Below are 16,193 nucleotides of genomic sequence, written 5' to 3' on the forward strand. Positions count from 1 at the left end.
AAATGATGGGAAGTGCTTACTCCCACCTACAGGTGGCACTATTTACCACTTATTCTACTTTGAATCTTACTTGGCGTAAAGTTCTAGTCCGTGATCAATATGGCGAAAAACAGAAATATGTGGGAACAAAGTTATACAAATTAGAAAATGTCAAATTAAAAGTAGAATCACATGTTTTCATAAAACTTTTAACAATAAAGTAAATCAGCTTGCTCACAAATAGGTACGGTCTCAATATATATTATTAAAAAAATAAATGTTGGTAATATTTTATCTTTTTTAAATAAATTGAATGTGTTCTAAAACTTTTAAAATCAATAATAGATCTAATATTACATTATGTCAGTAGGCCACATTGCTGTTTATAGATATGGGCGGTTGCCCAGGGTGATAAGAGCGGGTGCACTATATAAAATAAATGTATTTGTCAGTTTCCATTTCTTTCAAACCTGTGCAGTCAGTGATGCGTTGATCTCCTGCATGCTGCTGAGGAAAGGAGACTTTTTTTTGCGTTTTTTGTGCATAAAGAACTACAATTGATTTTTGGAAAATAGTTTTCCTCCCCAAATCAGCAGTTTGCAAAATGTAGCGACAATGACCAAACAAGCTTATCAGCTTATTTTTCTTTTTCTAAATTTGACATTTATAAAAGCCAGATAACAAGTCGTTGTTGCTGCTTTTAACCCTCTCAGTTTCTCTGTGGGTTTATTGCTAACTGCTTCTGCATATTTGGATATTAACTCTTAAATAAATCATGATATGGGGTAATATTTTATATATTATTGCTTATCGAAGGCAAACGATTAATTTGGTAATTCGACATCATCATATTGTTGCAAAATATTCAACCACCTAATTATTTTGCTTTTCATTTTATCATGTTACATTCTCAAATCTTGTTACATATTTGGTTTTATCCAAATAGACCAACACAAATTAGTGCATAATTACAAAGTGATGCAAGTTTTTCAAGATTTTTTAATTTTACAAATCTGAAAAGTGTGAAATGATGTATTAAATCTCCTTGAGAGAATAAATCACAAATTCCGTTACATGCAGCTGCAAGCGATTTGGGATATTAATCTTCCTTTGGACATCTGGAGATCATATCTGTCATCAACCTTCAAGTCTTGCCATACATTTCCAGCTACATTTAGATCTCTGTAGTAAAATATAAATATATTTTTAATAAAAACCATTCGCTGCCTGCTGTCCTGCTGGAGGATGAACCTCCACCCAGTCTCAAGTCTTTTGCAGCCTACCAAGTTTTCCTCAAGGATTGCCCTGTTTTTAGCTCCATCCTTCTTGCCCAAAGCATGATCCTGCCACCACCATGCTTCCAAATGGGGGTTGTATGTTAGATGAGCATCTTGACTACTTTTCTGATTACCTGACTCATCAGACTAGATCAGTGATCTGCTACCTTTAAAGCCACGTTATATAGAGCTTCTTTCAGAATGAGCTGTTTTAGGGCCTCTGTCACTTTAAATCGAAATAAGCTGCTGCTGGCCATGCCCCCCAACTCAACGTTTACTCTCGTGAATACAGCTGCAAACAGATGTGCAATTATACAACCGTACATCTTTGAAAAGCATCAGTAGATCCTCTTGCACAACCAATGAGAATGAAGTAAGTGGTTTCTGGATGGCTAATCAACTACAAACCACTTGTTTTTTCCAGCAGCCATTGTAAAACCAGCTGATCAAATTTACGGAGCTCTGCTTTGGTTACTAGGTGATGGGCTGGACTTCGCTGGGGTTACTAGGTAACGGCGCAGTACCTAGCAATTGTGTCCCATCAATATTGAAGTTTTTGAAACGATTAATTTTGTAGACAGCAAAGCACATTAAAAACAGCTGGGTGGTTTTTAGAAGCAGTAAAGACTCAAATGGAACCATAAAACTTGCAAAAAGTGAATTTTGCATAACAAGTCCGCATTAAAGAGCCAGTTTTATTTCAATTTTTAGTTTTTAAGATGAAGAAAAACGTAAACATGTGTAAGAAAAAGAAATACAGGTAGATACATTTTCTTCTGCCTGATGTTGTAGAAATTCAATTACAAAATAGTAAAAACCAACACTCTACTTGTTATTAGAGCTATACTTAAGAACATTACCCGTTCTATTTTATTTTTTAGGTAAAAGTATTAGGAGCCATCGTGGAAGATTCAAACAGCCACTTGCGTCTTGCAGACTCTTGGTCTAGATGGACGGCCACTTTTGCCAAACTTGTCCCATTTTCAGATAATTGTTCAAGTTTGTTTTATTATAATCAAAGCCTGGTTTGAACTTCTCCAGAAATTTCTACCTGGATTTGTGCTGGTTTTCATGATGCTGCTTATCATCTGATATCCGTAGCAAACCTTCATAGAACAGCTGAGTTTACATTAAAAACAGATAGACTATTTTCCTTTACAATAAGTTGTATTAGTTTTTATTTAACAAAGTCAGATTTCTGAAAAAAACACACAAGATTTTCCCTCCACTTCACAGTTAAGCACTAATTTCTGTCTCAATAGGAAACATTGAAGTTGACAGAAATTGCAAAAGGTCAAAGGCTCTAGTTTTTTTTTACAAGGCATTTTACGTAGGATGCAGCATGCTGAAAGAAAGGTTATGTCTGCAGTGAGAACGATAAGTTTAGATCATCTTGAGATGATGAGTTATTCTGATTTGCTGTTTTTTGCAGTGTAGCACTAGCTAGTTGTTTTTAGACGCTGTCTTTTTGCAGATACAGACGACTTGCATGAGCTGCGCTGCATATATCAAGGTGCCCACAGATGTTTAATTTAGCAAGCAAAGGAAACAGTAGTGTGAATTTTTTTTTATCTTACAAGTGCATCAGTTTTTTGTCTTCTTTAGTAGGTTAAAAAATAATAATAATAAAAAATCATGAATCAATGAGCGCACATGCACACAGCGGAGACTCTGCATTCCTAAAAAGCTTCTTTCGAGCACACATCCCGTCGCTGATTCTGCTGTGTGTTTGTGCATCTGTCTGTGTGAGTTGCGGTGAATACGTTTCAGGTGAGAGATGTGTGATGTGACACTTTCTAGGCTGTTAGAGGCTCTCGCTCCCCAGGTGGACGGCTGCATTTTCAGTGAGCACACAAACACGAGAGCACACGCACACACAAACACACACACACACACACAGCTGGGATGCTGGGGTGCTGGATATGGCCCAGCATTTTAGCAGATGGCCTGGGTGCTACGCTATCAGTCACCATAGTAACATGCTCTCTTTTTCCTCTTTCTCTCTGTCTTTCTCTCCCTGTCTCTAGTGCTAAGAGAAGGAAAATGGCAGACAAGATTCTTCCGCAAAGGGTGAGGCTGCATATATTTACCTTTGTTGTTCTGTTGTTTTTTTCTGCCTGTCTGTCTTTTTTATCTCCTCTGTGCAAAGCAGAAGAAAAAACAACAAAAACCAATATCGCTTTTTGATGCCATGGGATTCTTGGAAAGCGCAGAGGGCTGGATCATTATTTATTATTTCCCAAAATGGGGAGGGAGAGGACGGGCGGAGTGATGAGAAGTTTTCTTCAGGGGTTTTGTCCTGTTATTTGGATGGCTGCTCGTTGATTTACTCTGCAATTGTCAGGCTTAGATGGAAACACATAAAAAAGTGAAAGAGGCAGCAGATGACTCATGTTCCCACAGGTGAGAGTGGATCGTTGGAGGTGCAGATTTGTAAGTCCTGTCTTCCGAAGCTGCAGCTGGACTCCGGCCTTACCCCTTCTGACATCACCCAGACAGAGATAACAGCTAGCATGGCATGGCATGGGGAGGCACTGACAATGAGTCAGGCCTGGGGAATGTCTACCAGACTCCTCCACCAGCTCGCTGTCTCAGCCGGCAGATAGAGAAGGAATGAGAGGGAACAATGAAGGCAAGAAAACATGAAAGTAGCAGCGGCAGGGAGGGAGGATAGGGAGCTGGAGGAGTGTGTGTGCACAGTTCGGTGAGCAGCAGCAGCCCGTGATGCTGGGATGACTTTCATCAGTATGGTAATGCTTGAGTTCTGGCTATTTGTCTGCATCTCATTCTGATCCCCTGCTGGACACTGCGAAGCGACCCATTAATGATAGCCAGAGCTGATAGCCATTTGAGCTCTGATAGCCAGAGCTGTGGCTCTAAGTTAGTTGAGTATTTTATTCAACTTCAGTTTATATCACTACTGCAAGGAATCTCATTTATACCCAGAGTGAAAAGGTATCTGGCTCCTTACATGTTTCTTCTGTTTAGTTAAAGTGTTTGAGATCATCAAATAAATTTGCATATCAAACAAAGATAACCTAAGTAAACACAAAAAGGTGGGGTTTTTTTATTAATTATTTCATTTATGAAGGAAAAAAGCTTTCCAAACGAACGTCAAGGTTGCCAAATCTGAGAGTTTCCAGCTCACAAACAACATAAAACCATCTTACTTCCAAAAAATCTGCCTCTAATGAAATGAATGTTGAAATGAATCAAACAAAGATGACCTAAATAAATCCAAACAGCTGCTTTTTTACTTTATTAATGGTTTTATTTATCAAGAGAAAAAAGTTATCCAAACTAACATCAAGGCTGCCAGATTTGAAACGATTTTACATTGTTTCCAAAAACAATATAAAATCCTTCAAACTAAAAAGAAAACTGTATATATATTTATTTATGAGGATCATTGATCCAAAGTGCTCCAAGTTTAATGTCACAAACTTGAAATCAGAATGAATATTTATACCAATTTGAGCAAGATATTGAGATCCCAGACTATCACAGTGTCCCCTTTATGTTTAACTGTTGGTATGTTGCTGTTTTTTTCTAAATATAGTGTTTTGCTGTGATGGTATCAAACCAGAAGCATTTTATATTAGCATTTTTGGGCTAGTTAGCTAACATAAGATTGAGTCTGTAGAAGAAATTTGAGTAAGAGTACCTAAACATAAAGTATGGCAAATCTTTATTGTGTTAATATTGGTCATATTTGATTATAAATATTATATAATGGCCAGTCTGGTTCCTTAACATACAAGAACAATAAGATGCTACAGCATAAGAAAACCCAAACTGGATTATGTTTATATTTGATTTTACAAACATAGGCCTTTTGTAGTTCTTAGCTAGTTTAGCTAATGTGTTAACTTGCATCTCATTCTGCTCTTCTTTAGTAATAAAAAGGAATAAAATGTTTTTTTCCAGCATTATTTAATGGATTTTGTTCGATCTGGTAACCATCGTGTATTTAATTTCCTTTTGGGATCAATAAAGTATTTTTAAATTTGAATTGCCCAAAAAGGCAGCTTCTCTGCTTAATATTTTTTACAATAATTATACATTTGAAGAATTTTTTTAACTTTATAATTAATTGAGTTAAGGTTATTTTATTCAAATTTCATAATATTTCTTTCTCCTGAGCAGATCCGGGAACTGGTACCTGAATCTCAGGCCTACATGGATCTACTGGCTTTTGAGCGCAAGCTGGACCAAACCATTATGCGTAAACGCGTCGACATCCAGGAAGCTCTGAAGAGACCAATGAAGGTTAATAAAGAAAACCCTTTTTTAAAACTTTTTAGTGTTCTTTCGACCACTTATACAGCACCTGCATTTTTATTTGTGATATTTATTATTCCATACTAACCTGTGCTCCTGATTTTGCCCTTGTGTCAGCAGCAAAAGCGTAAACTAAGGCTCTATATTTCAAACACGTTCAACCCAGCTCGACCTGACGCTGATGACTCAGATGGCAGCATTGCATCATGGGAGCTGAGGGTAGAGGGAAAGCTGCTGGATGATGTAAGTTTTGTTTTGTGCTCTCAAACTGTTTTGCTGTTTATAGTTAATTATTATTTGCATAGTAAGATTTTTTTCTAGAGGATATTGTCAGGTTGAAAGTAGAGCTGGGCGATGACGCTTAAAAATAAAACCCCCCATTCTTTTCATACTACATCGAATTTTAATTTATCTCACCTTATTTTCTAAAAAGGAAATTGCAAATGACAAGATATTTTCAATCATACCTCCTGTGAGTTGTATCAGCTAAACACATTTTTGTTAAGTTATGAGAAAATAGTCATAATAAAGATGCAATTTTACCAGAGAAACTTCGTAAAATGACAAGAAAAAAGTTTTTAATGAAAAAAAATTTTTTTGTTGAAGTTCTTGTAAAATTACGACTTTATTCTTCTAATGTTGCTATTTTATTTTAATACTAAGACTTTATTCTCGTATTACTGCAAATGTATTCCTGTAACATTATGACTTTATTCTAATTTATTTTTAAAAATTGTAGCCTGACTGTTATATTTCGTCATAGAGTTGACCTGAAATCGAAGTTCAACTAAATAGAAACTGTAAAATAACCTCGTAAAACAAGATAAAGTAATCTTTAAAAAACAAAAAGTTAATAAAATCTATTTATTGCCCTGCCTTATTTGAAAGTTGCGTTTTCATTTTGCAAGTTAAATGGATGCATACTCTTTATTAAGGCTTGTAATTAAACCCAGAGCTGTTCTGGGCTTTCAGTCACTTTCTTTATTGATGTACTGTAATGTGTTGGCTGAGAGTATAACATGACTAAATGGTGAGAAAAGGCAAAATGATTTGTTTTGTGCTACAAGATCTGACATTCATAACAGGGGAAAGCTTTCAAAGCCCACAAATATTTTCAGTGAATCTCGAAGGAAGTGTACCAGGAGAACGATTACCGTGTTATTTTCACTCTTTGTGGTTTATCTGAAGTAATGATGCGATGGGAGAATTTATGAATATGATCATTATTAATGAAACCCGGTACATGAAATGACTGTTTTTGTCTGTCTATTCTGCAGCCGGGGAAGCAGAAGAAGAAGTTTTCTTCCTTTTTTAAGAGCTTGGTGATCGAGCTGGACAAAGAGCTGTACGGTCCGGACAACCACCTGGTCGAGGTCGGCACACACAGCGACACAAACAGGAAGGTCACACAGCATGTGGACTCATAAAGGCCAGAACAATTTGACCGAAAAGTTAAAAATCTGAATTTTTTCATACCAGATCCGATTTATGATTTCAATCGATTTTTTTTTTCTCGCTTTCATTTCCAAAAAATAAATTACAAATTTTCAAAAAGTGGCTTTTATCCCAATCATCCCTTCTGTAAATTGTACGACAAATTATTAGGGCCAGGCTACAAGACTTTTTGTTTAATTACAAGAATATTGTCAGAAAATTTACAGAATAAAGGCGTAATTTCACTAGAAAAAAGTCATTTTAATGATAATTTTTTTGTTATTTTTTGTGTTGCAGTTATCATAAAATTACTACTCTATTCTGCTGATAATACGACTTTATTCTGGTGATATTAAGACTTTATTCCTGTATTATTTTGCTTTTGTCATATGACTTTATTCCTGTAAAAATCTGCAAAATCTTGTCCCCAATATTCAGTCGTAGAGTTACCTGCATTCAAAGTGTAAATAAATAGAAACTGTAAAACATTCTCCAGTGTGCTGATGTCACCCAAGGAGTTAATTGCTGTAAAAACAATCCAAAAATTAAACCTACAGAAACCAAAATTTCAATTAATCAATAAAATCAATTTAGCGACAGCCTTAGTCCCTTGTTTCTGTTCATTTAAAGTTTTTACATTTTTAACAAAACTGTCAAGAAAAGATAACAAAAAAATCTGAAAAATCTGTCCTTTAACCAAACAATTCAACCCTGAAGTGTAGCTGAAAAAATAAAACGTGTGAAAAACAGCTTACTCTTTGCTGCCAAAGCTTTTGCATTTTTATTTCTCTATAAAAATAATAACATCTGACCAAACCTCAACAGACCCAATCAACCAGAATTAGCACAATTTGCTCTATTGTTGTTGAACTCAAACTCAGTATTTTCAGAAATTTTACTTGTCCCTGAGAAGAAGTCAGCAAATCTGTTGAGAAACAGGACACTGTTTTACTTTAAATGAGTCACAATGTAACATCTTCATGTTACATCTCGGATTCGCTCAGCTTCTCGCCAAGAATAAACTCGGAAAAACTGACACAACTCTCACATCTGAACTGAAAGTAAAGCGAAGAGGTGGTCGGCCCGACACCAAGAGGCCGCCAGCAGGTCGAGAAACAGTTCAGCTCATGACACCCCCTTAAAACCACGGCTTATTATTCTTTCACGTCACTTATTATGAATGTGAAACAAAGGACATGTTGTTTGATGTAAGCCTGAATGAAGCGAGACGGTTTAGAGTCTCACTTTACTGATGGCAACAGATGAGCAGCACATTAATCATACAACGATGTGCAGAAGTTTTGTAACGTTTAATGTTCTCCTGGCCTTTAAATGTTTCAGGGGATTTTTGCTGCTTTTCTCAAATTTTTAATCTGTAACACAGAGATAACTGGAGATTCCTAGTGGCTGTTTTAGTTCTAAAAACTGAGAAATTACTGCAGTTTTATTTTGTCTAAAAGGAAAATCTGGAGAAAATCTTGCGATTTACATTTTGTTTAGCATCTACATCCATTTTTTCAGTTATCTTTGTTACTTTTCCATATATTTTTTTTAAAGAAATAGGAACAAATTGTCACTTTGCAACAGTTTCTTTGTAAGAAATTATTTAAATAAATTTAATTCAAAAGTACCTTATTTATTTCAAGCAGAAAGAAAATGTCTTCAAAGAGTTGTTGCGGATGGTGATGTTATGGCAGGAAGGATCTCCTTTAGCAGTCAGTTTTGCAACAAGCCTAAAGGCCTCTGACTGAAGGCTGTTGCCGTTTGATTGTCTCATGGCTGTCATGACAAGATAACAGTTACAATAAGCATTGCTAATCCACCTCAATTGCTTGTGCTGCTCCTCTGTAAATCTTTGTCTGGCTGTATGGTGAGAAATCCCGGCAGAGAGATGTTGGAGTAGGCGATAAGATCCTTGATAAAGTACCTCAAGATCCATTTTAAAGTTTTTTTGTTATGTGAAGGAAGTTCTTAGTCATTGGTTAAGTTTAGGAGTCTTTTTGTGTGTGTTTTAGTTATTTATTGAAACCAAAAAGCAAAACAGAGCATCACTATGAACTTGGTTAGATAGTGTTAAAATTAGCCAGAAACACAACTATAAAAGTTTAAGCTCTTAATTAAAGGGGCAGTTTAATGTAAAATTAACATTTTTGAGCTTTTCGTCATGTTATGCTGTTATTCCCTCATCAAAAACATACATGGAGTGTTGCTTTGATTCTGACATGCATGTTTGAGAAATCCTTTGATCTCTATGGCAACCATTCAAGAGCATTAAGAGAGGAGCCATGTTGTGATGACTTCCTGAAGGTGGAGTTTTAGAAATAGCAGGAGTTTTTAAAGAGACAGGCGCCCAATTTCAAGGCATTAAATTACAAAGTCAAATTTCTTTTAAGTCATATTTTATATATAACATTTTTATAACAACTGAAGTGTGTAGTAGAATGGCAGTATGTGACTGGAAAACATATTAAAACAATCTAAAGGAAGTCTAGGCTACCACCTAAAATATCAGTAATTTTATTAGGTTTGTCATTATGTGATAAAAAAGTGAAAATGTTTTTTTTACTGTAGGCAGAGAAAATGAGCCGCAGCGAGACCATTTAATTTCAGTCATTAGAGACTCAAGGTTTGACTTGGATTGGTAAAATAATGAGTTGTGAACATTTCTTGGCTACTCTCAAAATCAAAAATCCAACTCAAACCCTCAATAAAATTAAAAATGATGTATGAGTGAGTGAGAATGCAAAAATGCCAACTTTTAATTTGACAAACTGCATGTCAGCCGCGCTGTAAATTCTCCTTTTGCTCCGCCGGGACAACATTCACACGTCTTGAACAGTTTGTTCCATTACCAACACGGAGCGTCTCTGCACCGCATAAAGCACTGGATCGGACTTTCCAGCACCGTAGTCAAGGTCAATGATAGGTTCCCTCATTGAAAATTCCCATTTTGTCATGTCTGGCTAAATGTTGAGGAACAATGATCCCATCTCGCCTGCTCGTCATCATGTTCTCATTGGTTAAATTGGAAATAAAGCAGGATGAGAGGCAGAGCAGCATGCAGATTTTTCCTCCCAACAGCAGAAAAATAGCTTTTATTTAATTTCAAGCACACAAGGTTGTTTCAATATGCAGATGGTGGAAATGGCAGCCTGGTTATTATAAACAAACAACAGATGCCCTTCACTCTGCATCTCCATAAAAGTGTTTAAAAAAAAAAGAAAAGAGAGAGAAAAAAAATCCACTTCAGGAGTTTCAAAGTGAAAATGACGGCCTCTCAAGGTCCCTTATTTTTATCAACCCGACTCTCAGGTGCTTCTCTTTAAGTGATTTTCAATCAAAGGAATTTCATCCCCCTCTTGAGCTGCATTCAGTGCTGGATCTGCTCTGAGAGCGGCAGCCATTGGTTGAAAGAAAAATTTGTTTCTTATGAATCTGAGAGGAAAGACGGAACTGAATCTTGCTGAAGTCTTTGTGTTATTAGTTTTCTGCTCTGTTTTATCATAATTTACAGTTTCATCTATTTTTTGGGCTGCAAAAAACAGAAAAAAAAACACCCAAAGTTACATCTATAAATCCTTTTTTATAGAAGACAAACAAATCCTGGCTAAACCTTTGCTGTCTTGTGTTTCTTCTTTTCATTGTGTATGACTGCTTTAGAAATGTTTAACCTTTTATCAAATAGTGCTACCTGTGAAGGTCATCGCTCTGATTACTGTGTTTTAATGGTGAAAGATTTCCACTGTGTTACAGCTCTTTATATAAATTTCATCCTAAAAGATCTGAAAACTTCAAAGCAGTTGCATAATCTCAGTCTGAAAAATCCAGTCTTGAGTTTCAGCGCATTTATATATATTTAATAAATATATTCCCTCTATAGAACAACATATGTTTAGAAATTGCTGGTCTCACTGCTTAACTTGCTGACTGTCAGTAGATCACACCGCTAACTCAAATGTTAGATGCTAACGCCAAACATCCTAACAGTGGAAATAATAGACCAACTGAGTCTAATACTGAGTCTGTGACAGATTATTGTTGTTTTCAGTAGCCAAATAATGAACATTATGTTTAATAATAATCTAATCTGGTGATGCCAAAACTCTCCAGAGCATGATTCGAACTTTTTTGTGAAATTAGGTTTTGGTATGTTTGCTCTTATAGTGGCACCGCACACCCACCACTCAGGAGACAGACGGTTTCCAGGTGAAGAGACCCGGAGATGTGAGCGTGCGCTGCACCCTGCTGCTGATGCTGGACTACCAGGTGAGGGCGCCACAGATAACTGACATGTACAGAGTGGTAGATCTAGTATGAATGATCTAAGATGGATTGTTTTTATAGTTTTTATTAATCAAAATGTCTCTGCAGCCTCCCCAGTTTAAGCTGGACTTGCGCCTGGCGCGCCTGCTGGGCATCCACACTCAGACTCGCTCTTGCATCATTCAGGCTCTTTGGCAGTACGTGAAGACCAACAAGCTGCAGGACTCGCATGACAAAGAGTACATCAACTGTGACAAGTACTTCCAACAGGTACACCATGTTACAGAAAATTAGACTGTTAAGGGCAAAAAACAGCAACATGAACTGGACAGCTTTCCCAAAATATATAAAACCCATAAAAACTGGAAGTGGGCTTTTTTTTTTTAATAAAAAGTGATAAAGATGGCTGTGTGCGAAAGATAAAAAAAACATGGGATATGTGAACTTTTTGCAACGCTATGACTGAGTGTTATTAACTCAAAACTAAAGAGTGTTTGACTATGTAGCGATAGCACAGAAATCTAGGATGAATAGCATCTTTCAGGTTAGCTAAAAATTTATTTTTCATCACTGCAGCATAATTTTTCTTTATAACTTATAACTTGTAATTTGAAGGTAGATAATCAGTTGAGAACAAAATCAAAATGGTAATAAATCTTTTTAACTACATTGCTGGCATGAAGCTTTTTGTCCTCTCTGATAATTTCTAAAATAATAAATGTAGCTTCAACCCTTTTTTAATTAAAATTATATTTTTTTTTATCTAGAAATTTTTATTTAGAACTCCACAAATTCCTGATTCAATGAGGTGTAATCACAAGAAAATACCAAAGCCCATTGCTCTTAGTCACTTTTAAGAAATGAAAAGACAAGAAAACATTCAAAGGAGACAAATGTGTGTTCATCTAAGAAAGGAAACAGCTACAAAAATTGCCTAAAGTTACCAGAATCTGCATTCAGAGTAGTAATTAAAATGATTAAAACAGCTGGAAGTGAGACAAACAAAAAGGCTAAATGAGGATGTTTATTTTTGCCACTACTCATAGTGACAACAAAAATAACCAAGGTGAAAAAAAATAACCACAGTTAAAAGAACTGCAGTGAGAGGTTATTAATTTTCAGTAACCATTAGATGGCGTCATTTTCCGTCCATCCATCACAAACAAAGATAGATAGATGGGTAGATACATAGTCAAAGGTAAATACGTTATTTACTTCAAATCTTTGACTAGTTTTGAAGTGGCCTAGTCAAAGGCATCAACACAAAAAACCTACATACCTGCATCTATTGGATGTTAGAGTAGTTTAAGCTAAGTAGCTAACATTAAACATCAACACACAACCTGCATTCAGTGTTAAAATTGTAAGATAAAAAAATACCAATAACTTGGTAAAATCTCTTGTTTGAGTTCAATTGATGTGGTCAGTATGTGGTCAGTTTTTTTTCTGTATTTTATGAAAAACAGAGAACTGTAACCTCAGGGTCATCGTAGGTTGTACTTTAAATGTTTAGTTTTGAAAATCCTTATCCTGCTCTACAGATTTTCGACTGTCCTCGCCTGAAGTTTTCTGAGATTCCTCAGCGCCTCACTAACCTCCTGCTACCGCCCGACCCCATCGTCATCAATCATGTGATCAGGTACAGACTCTTACTAAATCAAATGAAATCTTACCTAAGTAAGTAAAACCCCTCTGTTTCCTCTTGATTCACTCATTCTCTTGCTTTCCCCTCAGCGTTGACCCCAACGACCAGAAGAAGACGGCCTGCTACGACATTGACGTGGAGGTGGAAGACCCCCTCAAGAGCCAGATGAGCAGCTTCCTCCTCTCCACCGCCAACCAGCAGGAAATCGCCTCCCTCGACAACAAGGTGAACGTCCCAAAGTCTTTGTTGTTACCTGTCTTCTTTACTGAAGAAACCGGTTAATTTACATACTTTTTAACTTTTCTAAGTCATGTTGGTCCACCTAATAATCTGAAAATAAGGGACATGACTAAGTTCACAGTTTATATTGGAAACTTTGATTTTAACTTTAGTTCGTTTGGATTGAATTTATATTTCTCCCTTTTTGCTATAGCGATTGGGGGGCTTGTCCGGGAAACAAAGTAATTAACATCTATTGTCTCATTTCCACTGAGTGTTACGGCACCGGTTGGTGTGGTTCAGAATGCTATTTTGTGTGTTTTCATTTGTAAAAGCAGCCCATACCGATGCGAACAGCACCATTCCTGGGCCACCTTCAGGTTTATAGTAGAATGGTATGGTATGGTTAGAGTGGAGGAACTACTGAAGTTACTGATGGGGGACAGTAAAATGCCATTGCTTGTGACAAGCACAAGACAACCTGGATCGTTAGGTGATTAGATTTAACCCCGTCCAAGTGAGGGTCCAACTAGTGGTGGAAACGCTCTCCTGAATATGCCAAACCATAAAATGGCGTACGAAACCGCAGCAATCTGTGACGTTCCACTCATTAGAAACAAGGTATATCGGTCTGGAAAGGGTTACAAAGCCATTTCTTTCTTTGAGACTCCAGTGAATCACAGTGGAAGTCTTTACCCACAAATAGAGAAAAAAAGGGAAGAGTTGAACCTTCCCAGGATTACTCAGAAAGCACATCAACAACTCATCCAACAGATCACAAGATTTCTTAGACAATATCTGCAGCTCTGATATTCCACAGTTAATTTCAGTGTTTATGATCCAACAACAAGAGAGAGTCTGGGCAAAAATGGCATCCATTGGACTGCTGCAATACAGAAACCACTGCGGACCAAAGAAACATCGAAGGTCTGCCTCAGCTTTCCCAAAAAATATCTCGATGATCCCCAAGAGTTTGGGAAAATATCAGGTTGACTGACGAGACAAAAGTGAACGTCTTTGGGAAACTTCTGTCCTGTTACATCTGTCGTAAAATTATTCCACAATCAATATGTTGGTAATAAAAACGACCACAAACTCTTCTTTCTATCAGTTTGTGATCTTAAGCTCAAACGCAGTTGGGTTATTCAGCAGGAAAACGATCTAAAGCATGCCAGCAAGCATGAATGGGTCAAAAATGCATCAAAATGAGGGGTTTGAAGTAGCTTAGTCAAAGGCTGGACTTAAATCCAGTTGAGATGCTGTGGTATGACGTTTAACAGGTGTTTATGCATGGAAACATCCCAGTATGGCTGAATTAAAACATCTCTCCAAAGAAGAGTGGGACCAGAATTCCTCCATAGTAACGCAAAATACTCACTGCCAATGACTGCTAATGCTTCACTGGAGTTGTTGCTGTGAGTTTTGGCACAAACAGTGATTAGATTTAGGAGGCAAATACTTTTTATGTGGAACTGTATAAATAAAAACCCAACATTTTTTTTAGACAGTAAACGATATAACATGCAATTACCTATTGAATTGTTTTCTGAAATGATGGTTGGAAAGCAACATATATGAGGTCTTGGGATGACTCCAGAAATTAGACTTGTGAAATAAAATTGTGGTCATAAGTCAATAAAAGCTGGAAGATTTTTGAGCCAACTTTTAAATGGGCTACATTTTATTAGTTTTTAAAAAAAATGGTTTTAGCTACTTTGTTTTATCTGGGGGTTGTGTAGGGTTGTATGGTTATCATTTCTGAAAGGTTTCTTTTTTTATGTCCGGTTCCTCTTTCTGTTTCATTTAGAAAACCTGGCGCTGGTTATTTCATTATGTGTAGTTTATGTTTCTGCCTATCTGGACTCTGTTACTGTTTATCACTCATCTGTTATTCATTTGGGAACCGGTTTCTCAGCAGAGCCCCTTCCTGGTAAATCGTAAAGCTCCTTCATGGTAGACTTTTTTTTTTTTACATGAAAAGGATTGCAGAAGTATTGCTGGCTTAATGAGGCTGCAGTCCACTTAGGGGGAAGTCCTGCTTTTAAGTTCAACAGAAAACCATGCTTTGCAATATATGTAATATGTAAGTATGCTGATGATGTTATGATTTTTATGTAAAATCTAAAAATTTCTTCACTCTGTTTTGTTGCTTTGTCTGTCTTGTCTTGAACCCTGTGATACTTTAGCACCCAAAAATATTGGTTTCCCATAAAATATAAAGATTATGACATCAATTTGGCCATTGATGTGGCGGAAAATTGATGAACAAGTTTACGTAGCAATAAACATTTAATTTCTTAATGTTATTTTAGAATGAGTCACGTAAGACTTCTAATTTTGAAAGCTAATTTTGAACTAAGCTGCCAAATTGAGGAAGTGTTGTCAGGTCAGAGGAGGTGAAGGTTGACTCTTCTGGTTCAGAGGTTTGAATCTGGTGTTTCTGTTTTCCAGATCCATGAGACCATCGAGTCCATCAACCAGCTGAAGATCCAACGGGACTTCATGCTCAGCTTCTCCAGAGATCCCAAAGGCTACATCCAAGACTGGCTCAAGTCCCAAAGCCGAGACCTCAAGGTTCCACATGCTCATCCATTCATACATCTGTCAATTCCATTCATACATCCATCTATTCATACATCCATCCATGCATACATACATCCAATCATCCATCTGTCCATCCATCCATGCATCCATCCACCCATCCATCTTTCTTTTTGCTTGTAAGCTGTTGAAATATGCCTCATGAATATATGGTGAACTTTTGAATTTTATTAAAATCTGCTAAAAAGAAATAACTCTTGAACTCTGACTGTGGAGCAACATGGAGGTATAAAGTGAAAAAACATGGCCACTCCTCTGGTCCCTCAAACTAAATGTAACATTTTGTTAGACACTTCAATGTGTTTTGAGTTAAAAACATGTATGAAATACCAACATAGAGATTATAACCCTCAATACGATTCATGTAGAACCAAGAAATACTTAATCACAATAGATTATTGATTCAATAATATTTAAGAATGCACTTAAAATGGTTTTTAACATAAAGTTACCAAAGCTTGTAGTTTTACAGTTTGCCATCACCTTAGACGTTC

The 16,193-nt window shown here is 36.6% G+C and overlaps 1 protein-coding gene across 5 annotated transcripts in view; it reads left to right on the forward strand.

Annotated features, from left to right (window-relative positions):
• smarcd3b (SWI/SNF related BAF chromatin remodeling complex subunit D3b) overlaps positions 1-16,193 on the forward strand; it is a 49,205-nt gene that overhangs the window by 29,877 nt on the left and 3,135 nt on the right. For 3 of the 5 annotated variants that reach the window (XM_032551105.1, XM_032551102.1, XM_032551106.1), the window contains 9 exons: positions 3,284-3,326; positions 5,403-5,525; positions 5,655-5,780; positions 6,815-6,910; positions 11,136-11,237; positions 11,343-11,504; positions 12,776-12,873; positions 12,969-13,104; positions 15,550-15,672. In XM_032551105.1, the coding sequence (XP_032406996.1) occupies positions 3,284-3,326; positions 5,403-5,525; positions 5,655-5,780; positions 6,815-6,910; positions 11,136-11,237; positions 11,343-11,504; positions 12,776-12,873; positions 12,969-13,104; positions 15,550-15,672 (1,009 nt within the window). The remainder of the gene's footprint in view (positions 1-3,283; positions 3,327-5,402; positions 5,526-5,654; positions 5,781-6,814; positions 6,911-11,135; positions 11,238-11,342; positions 11,505-12,775; positions 12,874-12,968; positions 13,105-15,549; positions 15,673-16,193) is intronic. The other 2 variants (XM_032551104.1, XM_032551107.1) reach the window with 1 other exon arrangement.

This window comes from Xiphophorus hellerii, chromosome 21 (genome assembly GCF_003331165.1).
Source record: "Xiphophorus hellerii strain 12219 chromosome 21, Xiphophorus_hellerii-4.1, whole genome shotgun sequence".
In the NCBI taxonomy this organism is placed as follows: Eukaryota; Metazoa; Chordata; class Actinopteri; order Cyprinodontiformes; family Poeciliidae; genus Xiphophorus; species Xiphophorus hellerii.